Source organism: Diabrotica virgifera, chromosome 2 (genome assembly GCF_917563875.1).
Source record: "Diabrotica virgifera virgifera chromosome 2, PGI_DIABVI_V3a".
NCBI classification, from domain to species: Eukaryota; Metazoa; Arthropoda; class Insecta; order Coleoptera; family Chrysomelidae; genus Diabrotica; species Diabrotica virgifera.
In genome coordinates this window covers 32941993-32961076 of record NC_065444.1, presented here as the reverse complement: position 1 = coordinate 32961076, position 19084 = coordinate 32941993, and the positions used below count along the sequence as shown (strand labels likewise).

Below are 19084 nucleotides of genomic sequence, written 5' to 3'. Positions count from 1 at the left end.
CTTGGCGGCGGTGTCTCAGAGCTTCGTAATCGGCTATTGGTTCTTGTTTGTGTTATTTTTGTTGACTTCTTCTTTCATTATTGGTAACAAAAACCTGTTTACATTCTGATTGATTTGCTAAACATTTTTCTTCAGTGAGTAGGGTGAGGGCTGCCTCTATGATTTTCTCTTTTTCCTGTCTGTTTCTTTCATCAATGAGTCTCTTCTTGAGAGTGTCTCTGGACTGCTTGTGATGTTTTGTTGTTCTATTTTTTCTATCTTGTGGAATTTGTTATTAATAAATGACCATGGGTAGTCATTATTTGTTAAAACCTCGGTTGGCAGGTTTTTATTTAGAATAATAATAATATACGTTTATTCAAATCAATAGTTATTTCCACCTATCTCTACCGAAAGTATACTTTTCCGGACCTGATTGTAGGGAGCAAAGTTGTACTTTTCCTCCCTAGGTAGGAAAAGTAAAAGTGACGTCATGGTATTTCATTCATGAAATATAACTTATTGACGCCCTGTACAATATCTATTTTCTATTACGTAAGTATCTATACATTTTAACGTTTATTTATAAAACGTTATGTATTTTGCAGAATGGTAAAAAACAGTAAATTTTTATTTTGATTTAACAATGTTTACATTAATAATTTGACTTATATTTGACAGTTGACAGTTATATTGTACCTACTTGTTATTTTAGTTTTAATAAATTTTGTTAGTTAGTTACATAAATAATTTAAGTAAAAATTAAAAATGACTTGTTATTAATTTGAGGAAGGTGGAAAAACCATATGTATAACATGGGAGTAAAGTGCCTTTTCCTCCCTTGAATTATTACTGCCCTCCGCTACGCGTCGGGCAGTAAACTTCATTCTCGGGAGGAAAAGTAGCACTCTCCTCCCTTGTTATACAAATAGCTATTACAATAAAATTTACAATTTCGGTTTACTTACACTAAAATAAACGTAAAAAAAGTCTTAAAAGCATAAACATGCTTGTTTATGCTTTTAAGATTGTAAGAATACAAGAATGATGTATTAAATTATGTAGGTAATCGTTCGCAATTAAGGTTTAATAGTAATTTACGTAACAAGTTCTGAAAGTTAATGTTAATGTCAAAGCTGTTATCTAGCTACCCAAAATCGTCCCGAAAGTAAAAAAAGCGTCCCGAAAGTGAAAAAATTAGTCTCGAAAGTAGCTACTTTCGGTAGGAGTTGTGTAAAATGATATTTTCGATTTAATTAATCATACCTAAAGTTTTATTTTCGAGACGGCTGCAGAAATAGCTATTTGTATAACAAGGGAGGAAAGTGCTACTTTTCCTCCCGAGAATGAAGTTTACTGCCCGACGCGTAGCGGAGGGCAGTAATCATTCAAGGGAGGAAAAGGCACTTTACTCCCATGTTATACATATGGTTTTTCCACCTTCCTCAAATAACAAGTATTTTTTTCATTTTTACTTAATTTATTTATGTAACTAACCAACAAAATTTATTAGAACTAAAAGTAACAAGTAGGTACAATATAACTGTCAACTGTCAAATATAAGTCAAATTATTAATGTAAACATTGTTAAATCAGAATAACAATTTACTGTTTTTTACCATTCTGCAAAATACAGAGTGTTTTTAAATAAACGTTAAAATATATAGATACTTACGTAATAGAAAATATATATTGTACAGGGCGTCAATAAGTTATATTTCATGAATTAAATACAATGACGTCACTTTTACTTTTCCTCCCTAGGGAGGAAAAATATTTTCCTCCCTAGGGAGGAAAAGTACAATTTTGCTCCCTACAATCAGGTCCGGAAAAGTATACTTTCGGTAGAGGTAGGTGGAAAAAAGATATATTTGATAATAGTTAGACAACTAAGATTTGTTTGATACCATGTTATAGAAAAACTTTACTATTTCTAAATACCTATTCTTTTTTTTTCAGGTGTAGCACTTTTCAAGATTGTTGAAGTTTATAAAGAAATTCAGGACCGACAAATGAACATTGTAAGTATCAACAAATATATTATCTTAAGTTACTTTATTTTTTATAAATTCATTTCCATCTTTATCCTTTAATTCTTGTTTATGCTCCACTCATCCATCTAAACTACTGTATTTCTGCAAGATCCATTCCACGATTCTGTTTTTTATACTACCGAACACTTATGCCGTACATTATAGCTGGTCATATAGAATTCTAGTATCATTTTTGTGGGAGATATTTTGTTACACAACATACAAACTCACCTTTCATTCTATCAACCCCGATATACAGAGATGAGCGCCCTAATAACCGGAAAAATAACGCAAAGGATGGAAAACGTTATATATTATATTGTGAAATAAAAAGAGATGAAACTAGTAGAGGTGGAAATTTATCGATATAAACCTATATATTAACATTACATTACCTAGTTTCCCACCTTTAGACGTATGTGACGGGAGTATTTTATAAAATTCTCCTGTCAAAGTGAGAGTTGTCATACTTCTCCGATACGTCTAAAGGTGATAAACTATGCTATTTAATGTTAATTTATACGTTTGTATCGATAATTTTCACCTCTACTAGTTTCATCTTTTTTTACTTCACAATCTGTTATGTTATCCATCTTTTGCTGCAGGATTGCATCCTGCAATATACTGCAGGTATTGGCCCCTACTTAACGATTATTTTGTAATTCTTCTTCTTTTTTAACATCCCTTGATTTCTCCTCCAAAATAAACATCTTGTTTACCATAGAAGCTAAATTAAACTATGTTTGTCTTCGACAAACCCTACGAAATCGAAAAAAGACAAAATAGGGAGTCAAACGTTTATGAGCCAGAGCCTTATAAACAACTAAATTATTTATAACAAATTTTTGACCACTCGGATAGAAATTCACCCTCGAAATTCGTAATCAGCAGCCAAAAATCCATAAGAAACCGTTGAGTTTTTTTATCAGAGTTGAAAAGGACACGGTGACCTCTATTTTGCACCTAGGCTAGGAAATGGCAGTATGGACAATGAGCTAAGTACGATAGCCCCCTGGGAGAAGGCACTATGGCTCAATTGTGGCCTTAAGTGCTGTGGGGCTTGACTTGTCCTCCCTATTCTACAGATAAAGAGACCAGAGTAATTTGAAAAAATACATATTTTCTACAAACGTTTTAAAAATGCAATTTTTAGCACTCTATAGAAGCCTTAAAATGGTACTTTATAGCACTGAGTGCTTTAAAAATTTTAAGCCACTGCAGTTAAAAGTAAAATGTCAAATTTTGACAACGAACGTCATAATATTTATAGGTATTTCATTTATTAACATTAATATTAATAGTACAACTTGCGCAATTTGTAAAAGGTTTTTTAAAATTTAATTCAAGCTGTATTATTGCATTTTTAAGACGTTTGTAAAAAAAACAAGTTTATGTAACGGTATAATATTTTCGCTAAGAATTTTTAGACATTCCCTCGAGTGTATACAACCAGTTCTATCTTTTACGGATCATAGGTTTCATGGTTTCAGCAATTAACAAAAATATTGTATTATATAAATTTATAACGTTTGTAGGTTTGTAGAAAAAATATTGTATGATATACATGTTAAAAGTACATTTTTAAGGCAGTCATGTGAATTGCAGAATGAGCGAAGCGAGCAAACCTTCACATGCGTGCCTTAAAGTTGTAGTTTTAACACTTATATCATAAATAACTATTAAAAGCTATTTTGTATTTCTTAAAAAAATTAAATATTGTATAAAAAGCTATCCAGTTCCGTACCAGTCATAACTTTAACTAATACATTTTTCTCTCGTTAGTAAAAAAATCTTAAACGTATTTCTACCAGTAGTTCCAATGTGTCTGTATTTTTAAATCAAATTAAAAATTATTCCACACCAAATCAGTCACGAACAGAGATATCCGTTTTGTTAAGAGGAACTTAACAAAACAAAGTTTGCACCAAACATAGTTAACACGTTAAATTAGTTGTTTCCCATTTATTGAGCTAAATAGCTACGCAAACACATTTATTTACTTGCGAGCTTCAACTAAAACTACGTTAAATTTAATCAAATTGAATTGAAAGTATTTAAATGAAAACATATTGAACGATAAATTTAATCCCGAAACGGTAGAGTGACGAACGCGGCTATAGTCAAGAGGAAAAAGGTATAATCACAAACTGTTTTAGATGCGTACCGTATAATATTTAAATAAAAAAAGACAGCAATATATGATGATGATTTTTAAAAGCTATACGAGTTTGGCATGCCAGCGTATATTTGCTTCATTGATCTGACGAAGGCGTTTGATAGGGTTCGCCTGGGAGATACAGTCGACTCACGTTAATTCAAACCTGCGATGATTCGAATCTCTCTATAATTCAAAGTTATCATGAGTTCTCTAAAAAATCTCTTTATATTTCAAACTAAATCAATACATTTTTATACACTTGGTAATTCGAACGAAAAATATCATTGCTATATATCAAAACGACATGTTAATTCGAACTCATCGGCGTCCAACACTCGATAATTCAAAGTTGCAGAGATTATGACAAGCAGCTAACTGCAAATATCACGGTTCTGACAGCTATTTTACTGATTGACAAAGCATGGAGAGGTGTAACACTCATAACTATTCTCAACTGCTTCAAAAAATCCGATTTCTTAATGTTTCTTAGTGTGACAGTCTGGCAAATGTGCTGTTCTCTGCATTAGGAGAAGAAAATCCACGGCAAATAGCTACAGGAAAAGTACAGTTACTCTATTAAAGACCTCTCTATTAAAGACATAAAATCTATTAGACCTATTAAAAAGAGTCAGATGATGACAGACAGAAATGAAAGCTAATGGAATAATAACAGAACCCATAGAAACAAACACAGGAATCAGGCAAGGAGATTCACTAAGCCCTCTACTGTTTAACATAATGTTGGATGCAATAATAAAACAAGTGAAGAAAAAAAGAGGGTACAAAATGGGCAATAGAGAGATAAAAATACTCTGTTACGCTGATGACACCGTGTTAGTAGCAGAGTGCGAAGACGACCTACAAAGATCATTGTACGAGTTCAACATTAACGCAAATGAAATGAATATGAAAATATCAGCCCAAAAAACAAAAAGCTTAGTAATTGCCAAAGAACTAATAAGATGCAAATTGGAGTTAGACAATCAAATTATACAACAAGTAATGACTTTCAAATATCTGGGAATTAATCTATCAGCCGTCAACAATATCGAAGAAGAGGTAAAATACCAAATAATTAAAGGCAGTAGAACGGCCGGATGCCTAAAAGACACAATTTGGAAAAACAAACACCTAAGAATGGAAACAAAGGCCCAAATATATAAGTCAGTTATTAGGCCAGTTATGACTTACACGGCCGCAACAAGACCAGATACAAACAAAACACGAAGACATCTGGAAACCAACGAACTGGAGATCTTAAGAAGGATTGCTGGAAAAGGACTACAGGATAGGGTAAGAAGTGAGGAAATCAGACGCATATGTGGGGTAGACAATATAACTACCTGGGTAAAGAACAGAAAAGAAGAGTGGAATGAGTACATAAGGAGGATGTACATAATCAAGGATAGTAAGAATAGCCAGGGACAAGTCACCGTTAGACAGGAGAAATATAGGACGCCCAAGGAAAAGATGGAATGACAACTTAGGGTCAGAATGAAAGGCACCGTTGAAGAAAAACAGGCAATACTGTTATATAAAAGAAGAAGAAGAGGAAAAAGAAAAAGAGTCAGGCTAGAGAATGTAACCTAGGACTAGAGGACCACAATAGATCTAAATAGGTCGCAGTGAAATAGGCCAAAAGGCCACCTCTTTAATCTACCTATCCGGTTAAAAAGTTAGGACTGGAAGTTTGATAAAAATGACTCAAAATTAGAAAATCATATATCAATCGACGCAAAGTTGCAAGAAGAATTCAAATATCGACTTTCGGTCACGTTCAGTCAAAACCTAGGACTTATGAAATCTAATTGCTTGGTTAAGTTGTATTTTCCCTATTTACAGGATTTTTATGAACCTGTTGATTATTTTCTGCTATGTAATAAAATATAATACGAGCAGATATAGTCCAGGGCGCATCTGTTTTGAGATGGACGTTGAGAGGTGACTCAAATTTTTTTGCAGAAATTGCTTGAAAATAAATCAAATAATAATATTTGAGTTATCCTCCCTCTCAAAAGGTTCCGGAACATTGTTTAAATAATCAAAATGTCAAAAATTGAAGGAAAAATTCGATTTTTTTCTTCGTTTTTTGATTATAACTTTAAAAGTATTCATTTCCGAGAAAAGTTGTACTAACATAAAAGTTGCGTAATTAAATTTCCTATAATATAGAATTGGTTAAAAATTTAAACAAGAATATGTGTGTACTTTGTACGCACGTAAGGAGTTATACTTCTACTACATATTATGTGATTTTTAAGACTATACCAAAAATTTAAAAAAATAAAAGAATAAAACGCACACAAACACATTGAAAAATGCCACAAAGAAAAAATGATTTCTGGACAATAATAACTGTTGGCAAAAATTTTAAATACGCATTTGCTGAAAAAAAAAATTATATAACAAATATACTTACAATCATAATATGCATTAAAAAAAATAAAAAAATAAAACTTGCATCGGGAATTGAACCCTTGAATTTCGTGCCGCTTTGACAAGTAATCGAAGCGTAGACTCACTCGTCCAACCGCACATTATTTATCATGTGGAAAAATACGGTAACTGAACGTTTTACTGTTTGACAATTGTTTTGAAAATTATGTAGTTTAAATTTTGTGGAAGAAAATATAAAAATATAACAAAACAGTAAGAAAACAATATATTAGATGAAGATTGGTAGAACTTTTGTTGGTAATCAAATTAAGTATGTAAATCAAAGCATTACATATCTACTAGATAAATAAATCTACGCCAAAAAATCATAATTTAAAAATAAAAATCGAACCTAATTTGGGATTTCTCTCTAAAATCCGCATTCTTGAGAAAATAAATGTATGTATTTCAACCTAATCCAAATGTATAATTACAATATGATTATAATAAAAACTAGGTACTTACCAAATTAGAATGAGTTTTCCTTGTCCAAAATAGTCCAAAAGTCCAAAAATATAGGTATATGAAAACTATTTAAAAAGGCAGTATAACTATTAACTAACTTTTGTTTGTTGTTTCTTTTATCACACAAATTTTAAAACGCAACAACCATAAATAATCTAACTACAGCTGTACCACAGCCACCATATTGAATAATTTTTGACATGTCATTTGAACATCCAATCAGAACAAAGTTATAATGCGCATGCGCCCGGTCGCTAGGTTTTCCCATATAAAAATTTACCCTCTATCGCCGGTAAAGAAGTATAACTTCAAAAATAGTCACCCTAGTTGCAAAATAGTAATATTTGCGAAAAAACCATACAAAAACAAGTATTCGCATTTTACGTTTTTCAACCATTTATGCTACACTTAGGACCTTCATATTTCACCCAGAAAAACTTCATGATACAATAAAACAATACTGTAAATTTCTTTAAGATCGGTTTAATAGATTTTGCAAAATAAATTCTGCAATCCAGCTTTCGCAAAAAATATTCATTTTTTCAAAATGTTGCAGGACTGAAAATAAAGCAGATAGCAAGTTGAAATTTTTTTTGCTTATAGAAGTTTACTGTACCTTTCATTTGCAATTTTCAAAATTAAAATCGATTAATTATCACGGCGTCAGAAAATGTTTGAAATAAAAAATAATTTTTGGTGCTACGCGCAGGACAGCGGTGTTCGATTCACAAAAGTTGATTTCCACCAAAATTTCTTCCAATCTTTATATAATATTGTAGCGTGATTAGTGTAATTACTTCTAATTACAATAAAACCAGCGGTTCGTAATTTATATACGACTTTATTTTTTATTTACACAAGTTTACTTTACAAACTTTAGCTTAAGACTAACTCTATTTACAAATATGTCCTATTTATATATGCGATACAGATATTCCAGAAATATCTATATATCTCCAGCTATGTCCATGTGACTCGACCGCTTGCACGTCATCGGCGCTGCATCGGAGTATCTCGAAACATCGATAGTGTTCTGTCTGTGCGGAGACGGGAGCTGGTATACGAGGGTAGGTCAATAATTAGTTTGTTACAATATATTATTTTCTTACTCTATATTTTGTTGTATTTTAATATTTTAATTCCACAAAAATCAAACTAATTTTATTATTGTTTGTGAAATATTGTTTAAACAATTGCATATGTTTAAAAATAATAAACTTTTATTATTTAAGTTAAAATATATGAACAAAGAAAGTTTTTGCTAATAAAAGTGTTATTTCAAAGGATAGAGTAGGTGTTTTTATTTTGCAATAAACAAATTTATTTATTTATATCGAAATGGAATAAAAATTAAAATGTATCAATCATTATCAAAGGTCATTGGAATGCCCACTCAGAGCAAATTATCCGCTGTCCTGCGCGTAGCACCAATAATTAATGTTTATTTAAAAAAATTCCTGACGCCGTGGTGTTAATCGACTTTAATTTTTCAAAATTGCAAATGAAAGGTACAGTACACAACTATATGCAAAAAATTTTTCAACTTGCTATCTGCTTTATTTTCAGTCCTGTAACATTTTGAAAAAATTAATTTTTTTTACGAAAGCCTGATTGCAAAATTTATTTTGCAAAATCTATTGAACTGATCTTAATGAAATTTACAATATTGTTTTACTGTATCATAAAGTTTTTCAGGATGAAATATGAAGGTCCTAAGTGTAGCATAAATGGTTGAAAAACGTAAAATACGAATACTTGTTTTTGTATGTTTTTTTCACAATTATTGCTATTTTGCAACAAGGGTGACTATTTTTTAAATTTTTAACCAATTCTATATTGTAGGAAATTTAATTACGCAACTTTTATGTTAGTACAACTTTTGATGGAAATGAATACTTTTAAAGTTATAATCAAAAAACCAAGAAAAAAATCGAATTTTTCCTTAATTTTTTGACATTTTGATTATTTAAACAATGTTCCGGACCTTTTTGAGAGGGAGGATAACTCAAATATTATTATTTGATTTATTTTCAAGCAATTTCTGCAAAAAAATTTGAGTCACCTCTCAACGTCCAAATGTACTAATATTTTTACAGATGGGCCCTGGTCTAATAATACTATATTTGATCTTTAAGTTTGTTCTTTGTACAGTTCCCAAAGGGTACGTAAAATACAAATAAAAGACATAATACCTGTGTTCAAAATATAAGTGAGTATACAATTTTATTTCATATAGTCGCTTTCTATAAAAATGCATCCCTTGGCGGTATATTATTCTCTCTCGAAAGTAAGTCTTGATAGGGATGAACAATACAATTTGAAACGGACTATTCACACGTCTCCCGGTAGTATAATTATCCGTTAAATTAATAGCATTCTAGTTCCTCTAGACTATTGTACTCGTTTTCATATATTCTGAATGTGTGCCGCAGATTAGTTTTATGGTCCCTTCTTATGGTCTCCACCGCCCTTTCACCAGAATTACGTCGTTATGGACTTGGATTAGAAAAAATACAGAGTGTTCATTAAATCCTGCAAATGTTAGTTATCAGATGTAATACAATGTGCTCCGTAATTAAATCAATAAGTTGGAAGGTACTGAGTATATATAAATTATTAATATAATATATAATAAAGCTAATAAAAAATTAAAGAAAATACAAAAAGAAATGTAAACAATAAGAGAGCAAGAATTGTTTATAAGTTAGGGACGTGAAATTTAAAAACATTATACAATAAAGAAGAGGAACTAGAAATGGAGTGAGAAACGGTAAATTTTCGCAAAGGTACAAAATTCTAATGGAAATACGACACGAAATTTAAGAGAAAAAGAAAAGGGAAACAATAAAGAATATAGAAAACTAAATAAACGAATTTCAGTAGAAATAAGCAAAAATCGGAGACGAAAAACTAGTAATGTAATTACTCAAAGAGTAGATGAGAACAACAGTTCAAAGATAATAAAAAGCGATCTCACATAAAGTAAGAAAGAGATATAAAATCTGAGAGACAAAGACGAAAAAGGAACAACAGATAAACAGGACATTCTGAAAATAACTAGAGAGCCAAAGACCACAAGACAATTTCCCGATGCGAGTAAGGACTTAAGGAAATGAAGAACCATCGATTGCCTGGTGATGATGGACTCGTTGTTGAGGCAATAAGAGCAGTGTGAGAAATCCTACTAAAATCTGTATTAAGCGAATTGTTTAATAAATTTTACATGAGGGTAAAACACTTTGAATTTTTGTTACACTGATAAACGAAAATATTGCCAATTCATCAAACATATAGTCCACAGTACATCGTCATGTTTGGAAGATGATTACAAAAGTCTTAAAATGATCTTAACTGCTTCGTTTGAGCGAGTACCACTTTCTGAAAAATTTTAGAGTGCAGGTTGGATGCGTTTCTGCGTCCCGCATCATTAACATATTTACTAAAAGGGAAGTTCCCTAGATTGGCTGTATACCATATAGTTAAAAAACTCTAAGATGAAGTAAAAACCACTTCTATGTAATAGGTATATTTACTAAACATTTTAAAAATCTCAATGGATTGAATAAAATATGTCCAATTCAGAACGTTTACAGACCTATCAGGCCATCATCAGTGAATCTAAAAAGAATAAGTAATCCCACTATTAAAATTGAAAAGATGGTTGAAATTTTTAAAGTTAGAAAAGTGTGGTTATGATTACTTACTTGGATACTTGCTAAATAGCCCCAGAACCCAACAATGGTTGAATTTATAATTCGATTTACATTATTTAAAAGTAATATTAAACAGGCTAAACGCCGATGCTAAAAGATATAACCTCCGGGAACATGGTGAAACCCTACCAGGAAACTTAAGCAACCATCTTAGCAACGCTGACTACCAAGTGTCAAAAAGTCAAAAGTGTGTAGGGAACTGTTTGGAGTGACATTGACAGTAGAGAAAAAGGTAGTCGATTTTCAAAGGTTATTAACAAAAGGTCATGATCCAGAACACTGATAATATGATAATGATTTTAATATCTGAAAATGTCTAACATTTAAATCTATTGTTTTTTGAAAAGAAAATTGTGATTTACAAAATTTATTTTAAATATAAAATTATTTTATGTTGACTGTATACTATAACATTAAATTAATAAAACTGATTAAAAAGTACCAGTTGATACAGAATATTCAGCAAAAAATACACTCCGTTTAGACTTATACGAAGATTTGGAGATTGTCAAGGACCTGAAGAAGAGTCCCAACTGTGTCAATAGACAATGATCCCTTAACCGCAATTTTGTCCCCATTCACCGTCAATTATTCTCATAATTCCTATTACTTACAACTTCCTCTTTTTCTATCCTATTCTTTCTCTTCTTTCTATTCTCAATCCCTCTCTTTCCCTTATTACACTTGTCTTTGTACCTTACACCACAGCCCTCTACTTTTTGTCTTTGACTGTTTCCAAATATTTTTTACTTCTCCAATTAACATGTCATCACTTAATTTCAGTTCTCACATTCAGACCCATTATTATTACAATTAAATTATATCAATATTCGTTTTCTTACTTTCGTTTTACTAATTTTATTTTATTCAGTACATTTTCAATATCAATTTCATTTTAATTTCATTTTAGTATCAACTGGACATTTCTTTATCTTCAATTTCACATAACCCTACTTTGCCACAAGAATTCTCTCAAATTTTTTTAAAAAATCTCTCGTAATAATTACAATCCTCTCCATTTACATATTTCATACTATTAAGTATATTGACTGTATCCTAACCAGGGCCGCCGAGAGGGATGAGCGGGCCCCGGTAAAAAGTGAAGGGCGGGCCCCCAGCAAAAAGTGAAGGGCGGGCCCCCGGCAAAAAGTGAAGGGCGAGCCCCCGGCAAATAGTGAAGGGCGGCCCCCTGCAAAAAGTGAAGAGCGAGAAAAATTGTTTAGTTTTTATAGAAATAAAATAATTAATAATAATAACCATTTCAAATACAAATTTTATTAAATTTTGATCATAATTATAATAGTGAAAATATTTATAATACAGGCGCTTTTCGAATTTTCTGATTGGCAAAAATGTCTCTAATTTTCGAAAAATCGCATGATTTTGCCAACTTGTTCTCAATTCACAAACTTGATAGGCAGCTAACCGATCCTGTTTCATTGTAGCTATAATTACCTCCTAGCATTTTTTATACGAAAAAGAAAACTAAAGGATCTTTCTTCTTCTGCGACTGTCACCGGTAATGTGCAAAATATTCTTAACGCAATAACGATTCAAATTTGAGATTTTTAATTTTATTAATAAATTCTATTGGAGAAAGTTGAGATTCACCAATATTATCCTTGTATATCGCTCTCAAATGAAAAATTCCATCTATCAATTCTTCACTGATGTCTTCTTTATAAAACTGGCGCAATACATATATCAATTTTTTTCTTAATATTTCTTAATATCTTTATCTCCGAATATCCGTAAAATATTAAATAGCGAATTAATTTTATTTTCCGCATTAAATCTTCTGGTTAAATTGCTTATTATATGACAATATTAAAAAATATTTCCCAGCAAAATATTGCGTCGGGCTCAAAATTTTCAGTCTCATCACTACTAGGCCCAGGCAAATCATCAAAAAATCTCACAGTCTTTTTACGCCGTTTTTCTTTATTTGATGTAAATTCTGTATTTATTCCATAATTTCTGGTAACTAATTTAGATTCTTCAACACAGATTCTTCTGATTTTTGTAAATCTTCTAGAGGCCCTGATATATTTTTAATCTCCATATCCATACCATAGTTTTATCTCACGTTTTATCTGACTGCGCTATAGTATTTGACTCCTGTGATTTATTGCTGTTAAAGTGAACAAAATCGATTAAAGGTCATAATATTAAATATAGCTGCGTATTATCTAATTAAATGCATTATGGACATAAAGTGAAGAGCAAAAGAACGGAAAAAATTACGTCTTTGGTCTGGTCGACGCCGGGCCCCTTACATCACCGGGCCCCGGTAAAATGTACCGGCTGTACCGCCCTCTCGGCGACCCTGATCCTGACTCAAATCCATTATTTTAACAATTTCCATTTACATTTAAATAACAATAATTTTCCTTTTACATATACAACCACCAACACAATATAGATATAAATAACTTGCCTACCTATTAATTCCTTTGTACAATAATATTCCAAATAAAATTTATTCTTTCTCCTCTCTCACAATCAACTGATTTTTATCTTTTGTTTATCATTATTAATAGCAACTCATACTTCCTTTTTAATCAATTTGATCAATTTAATGTTATAGTATACAGTCAACATAAAATAATTTTATATTCAAAATAAACTTTGTAAATCAGAATTTTCTTTTCAAAAAACAATAGATTTAAATGTTAGACATTTTCAGATATTAAAATCTTTATCATATTACCATTGTTCTGGATCATGACCTTTTGTTAATAACCTTTGAAAATCGACTACCTTTTTCTCTACTGTCAATGTCACTCCAAACAGTTCCTTACACACTTTTGACTTTTTGACACTAAGTCAGCGTTGGCCTAAGATGGTTGCTTAAGTTTTCTGGTAGGGTTTCACCATGTTCCCGGAGGTTATATCTTTTAACATCGGCGTTTAGCCTGTTTAATATTACTTTTACGCCCGGTTCCACCAACGTGATCTAAGTAAAATCTTAGGTAAGTTTTGCTTAGTCAAAAAAAATTCTCAGTAAAAATTTGCGTTCCACCATACAAGTTTTTACTTAACTTAGCCAAGAAAAAACTTAAGTTATCAGAGATACCAACTTTGCAAAATTGTCAAAAATTCTTAACCTTTTGACTCGTTTTTAATGAAAAAACACCAAAAAAGAAGAAAATTTGTGTCAGTTTTGGCATTAATGTCATTAAACATTAGAAAATGTTATTTCAATATTTATTGTAAATAATTGTTATTAGGTATATGATTCTTGTCATGTTCTTGTGTATTTTGCGAAATTATTTGCCCATTTAAAATTAATCTAGTTGAGAATTATTAATTAGTTTAGCAATAATTTAGTTGCTAGTTTTAAAATATAACGGTTTAAAAATTTAGAGAGAATTTTAAAAATTAAGGTATGTAATAGTTTTGATTTGTCAGAGTATGGAAATAGTTTAAAAGAATATGAAAAAAATTTAAAAAAGAGTAAACTTTTCTGGGGAAAATAACTTTTCTGGATATCAAAAAACGGGGAATTGGTTTCCTTGGTGTCCAAATACAAAGACATCATTGAAAATAAAAAATCCAATGGTGTGCATACCAAAGATAAAGAGACTACTTACACTACACTATTTATATACTATAAATTATTATATACTACTTTATACTATATATTACGGTAGAATTTACAAAAAATAGGAATATATAAATCAAAATAAATCGCAAAAATGCGAGTTATCCTAACGTAAAATCAACAGAAGGAATTTAACCTCACTTATTTGTCAATATATGACAGAAGATGAATTTCAATGCATGCGTCAAGTTAAAATTTTTACTTAAGTCGTCATAATAGGTGACTTAAGCTTAAGCAAAATATTTGTTCTTAAGTAAATATTTTTCGTTGGTGGAACGAAACTCAACGGGACTTAAGTAAAAATTGTTTCTTAAGATCAAATTTTCACTTAAGTCACGTTGGTGGAACTGGGCGTCAAATAATGTAAATCGAATTATAAATTCAACCATTGTTTGGTTCTGGGGCTATTTAGCAAGTATTCAAGTAAGTAATCATAACCACACTTTTCTAACTTTCAAAATTTCAACCATCTTTCAATTTTTAATAGTGGGATTACTTATTTTATCGCAGATTCACTGATGATAGACCTATAGGTCTGAAAACGTCCTGAATTGGACACATTTTATTCAATCCATTGGGATTTTTTAAATTATAATAAATATACCAATTACATAGAAGTGGTTTTACTTCATGTTAGAGTTTTTTTAACATATTTACGTTGTCAGATTAACGAAACGCGGCTGTAAATTTGTCGGACAAGAGATCGACAAATCCTAATTAAATATAAGTAATTTAAAAATGAAAATCAAGAGTTTTGTAATAACAAAACTACCGCGCTAGAGTGACATCTTGCGGGTATATGACTATACGATTATGTTATTACAAAACTCTAATTTTTAATTTAAAGTACTCATATTTAATTAATAAAGATTGCCGATCTCTTGTCCGACAAATTTACAGCCGCGTTTCGTTAGTCCGACAACGTAAATATGTTAATGACGCGGGTCGCGGAAATGCGTCCAAGCTGCAGTCTGAAATTTTTCAAAAAGTGGTAGACTCGCTCAAACGAAGCAGCCAAGACCATTTTTAAGAGTTTTGTAATCATCTTCCAAAAAGGACGATGTACTTTGGACTAATAGGGATTGCAAAAAGCATGCAGAATTGTTGATTTTCTAAATATTAAAGATTTAATAGTATATTGTGCAACAAGTGCAGAAAGGTACTAATTTCTCACGAGTTTGAAAAGTTGCGGTACGAGCGCAAGCGAGTGCCGCAATTCAAGCGAGTGAGAAATTACCTTTCTGCACGTGTTTCACACTATACTTTTTCTACAAGCACAGTTTTTCCTAAAAATAAAAATCACAATTTCCAAACCACGATTAATTATAATAGGTACCTATGTGATAAATTTTAAACTGTATTTAATTAATACCTACTAATCAATTTAAATTCCTTATACCTAAATAAATTGCACAGAAATCAGTTAAAAAGTTAATGCACTGCCTTAATTTGTTTAAATTTAAACAATTATTACATATTATTGACATTATATTTATGCAGTCACGGATTTACACAAAACCTACTTCATTCGCTATTTCGCTTATTGGTTATTTGATAATTATAAAATGTTTAATAAGAATAAAATTGTAAAATAAAACAGTTGTAACATCCATAATTTAGTTTCTATGCTATAGTTAAATATAATAATTGTCTTATAGGTTATATATTTGTCTAAATTTTAACCACGGATGTAAACAGAATATAACGTTACTCAGAATGCGGTAGTCCACGGATGTAAACAGAATATAACGTTACTCAGAATGAGGTAGTCAACTGTGCAGAAAAGAACTTTGCGGCACAGAAACGTCACTTTGCGGCACAGAAACGTCACTTTTCTGCACACTAATGTCAAATATCTTATACTGTGAGAAAATATCAAGTTTACTAACATAAAACCGTGCAGAAAAGTGCACTTTGAATAGTGGTTGTAGAAAAAAGGGATTTTAAAATCCTACCTCTGAAATAAACAGCCAACAAATTTAAAATGTGTGCGACTCTATCAAATTAACCAAAACAATGTCTCTTGAGAAGCTTTCGCTGATGAGTGAATCCTATTAGCACGGTTTAAAACATCCCGTATACGCATATTCCTGCAGTGTCTATTATCATGCCAATTACCTAAAGCCGATCATAAACAGAATGCAAAGTTTAATCTCATTTACCGACACGTTTAATAGCAAATAACACCCAAATGCTGTCTGAATGCAGACATCACGTAGGGATGTAAATACCAATTAGTAATGCGACTTTACGCTATATTCGTTTTATTTTTAAGTACAGCAATTATTTTGTCTGTATTTTATACGATTTATACGGTCGAAAAAATCCCGGAAAGTCAAATCCTACGGGATTTACGTTTAGTTGCAATGGAAATATTTTAAACATACGAAAAGCAAACGATGACCTTTGACTCATGATCGATAACTCTAATTAGCATTTTTTTTATTAAATTGTCCTACAGAATCAATAAAATAATTATCGTTTAATATACTTTAAGTAGGATAGAGCAGGGCTTGAAGGTCCGAGTGGATAAAGGGCCACCATAAGTATCTAAAACACTGGTAACGTTCTAACAATGCGCGCAAGGCATACAAAGAAAAAGGAAAAATGTGACGCCCAGTGCAAAATTGGAGAAGATAAATTATGGAAGAGATAAGAGGTCAAAAAAATGTTCTTAAGCTTTCCGGTCCGAGTCTCAAATCGCCCTCGTTCAGATCTCTTTCTCAGGTTTTCCTTCATGGTCCCTGTTTCCTTTTTCTTGTTGGTTTTCAGTTTATTATTCGTCTTGTTATTCAGTCCTCACCCAGTGTGCTTATGTCTGTAACCTGTGAGCTGTTTCTGGCGTATATCATCAACACTACTTTTCTATCTTCTAATATCTTCATTTCTCATTAGAATTTGGATATTGGTGTTGATCTTCTGTAAAAATATATTTTTCTTTTGCTTGGATTCTGTTCGAAGATTCAATTGTCAAACCTCGCTTCCAAATCAGATTAACCGTCTATCAAGAGAATCTTATGCAGTTTTGTTTTATGTTTGATGTCTAGATTTAATGCTTTTATTGTCTTTTGTATTAGGCTTGGATCCCGCGTACCAAAAAAAGTTTATTAATAGGAAGCTGAAAATGTGTTAATAGCTTAACGGTGTCTAGTCGGACAAACTTTGATGTACAGGAACACTGGAACAGGGGAAGTATTAATTATGGAACAAGTTATAGGTTTCGAACATCATACTACGAAAACGTCCCATATATTTTGTCGGACAGATCTTCCAATTGATTTGTTACCCTTTTATTAAACTCTCATGCAAAAATCAGACTGCTATTTACCACCAACATAATTCCTGTCATCATTTGAAATGTTCTACGTGTCGGACTTATTAAAATACCCAACATATCTGTCGGACAAACATTTTTTCATGTATTATATAAAGTTTGCTATTGAAGAAACTTTAAAAAACAGCTAGTTTTCACAATCATAAACTTGTCAAGTTGACAAGTTCCACAATTAAAACTTGCCCTGTTCCTGTGTTCCCATACATCAAAGTTTGTCCGACTAGATACCGTTAAGGTACTAACATATTTTCAGCTTGCTAATAATAAACTTTTTTTAGTTCGCGGGATTCAGGTCAATATTGGAGACTACCAGCAAGGATTCAGGGAAGGCATGTCCACTACAGATGCGATACACATAATTACACAAACAATCGAGAAATGCCACGAATTCCACACCTTCTTCGTAGACTTCAGACAAGCTCTTGACAGTATTGGAAGAAATAAATTATGTAATGACATGAAAAATCAAGACATATCGACAAAGCTAATCAGATTAACAAAAATGTCTATGGATGAATCTCGAGCTAAAATAACAACAGAATAAGGTAGCACTAGTAGCACAACACAATTGAAATAGAAACAGGAATGCGACAAGGAGATTCCCTGTCAACCGCACTATTCAACATAATCAAGTAGAAGGAACAGTCAAGGCCAGCGGAAATAAAGGAGCCTGTCGCCCACTACTAAGCACAAATATGGCATACATAATTCTTATGGGAAGAGACAAGGGAAGATCTATTCAGCATTCTGTCAATGTTTTGAACATGTTGGCTTATGGTATCGAATGCTTTCTCGTAGTCCACGAATATCAGTACTTATGGTTTTATTTTATTCCAGTAGACTTCTACAGTACTAATAACTTCTTATTGGTACTGTAAACAAACAAGGTTATACAAGGATTTTTTTAATTCAATTTAGATAGATTTAGATAGATCAATTTTAGATATTTGTTTAATATTTTCATTACTAGAGCCATTTATTTTCGTAGTTTTTATGCTGTACAGTAGTAGATGTAGTACATTGGCTGTTTAGTGTCTAGCAGTAATCCAAACCAGTTGCAAATTTGTGTAACATACTTTAGTGCATTCTTGACAACGAGCGGAATTGTTTGTTATTACAGAGTCTGCAAAACAATATTTCTCATTGATAAACATTACTAGGCAAAGAGAAATTCCTAATTCAACTTTTATATAGTCATTCGGTATAGTACATTTTTGTATAAACTTTCAGTTCATCTTTACGAAAACAACCAAGTAGAAAGCAAAACACCAAGTAAGCACAGTATAAATATTGATATTCGAGGGAACCGCCTTCGGGTCTGTCTCAACAAGCAACGTTTCTTCTTTCTTTCTTCATTAATAA

General features: G+C 31.5%; 1 protein-coding gene across 3 annotated transcripts in view; it reads left to right on the top strand.

The window, feature by feature from the left end:
* LOC114327276 (uncharacterized) overlaps window positions 1-19084 on the top strand; it is a 758694-nt gene that overhangs the window by 650089 nt on the left and 89521 nt on the right. For all 3 annotated transcript variants that reach the window (XM_050643570.1, XM_050643571.1, XM_050643572.1), the window contains one exon: window positions 1939-2000. In XM_050643570.1, the coding sequence (XP_050499527.1) occupies window positions 1939-2000 (62 nt within the window). The remainder of the gene's footprint in view (window positions 1-1938; window positions 2001-19084) is intronic.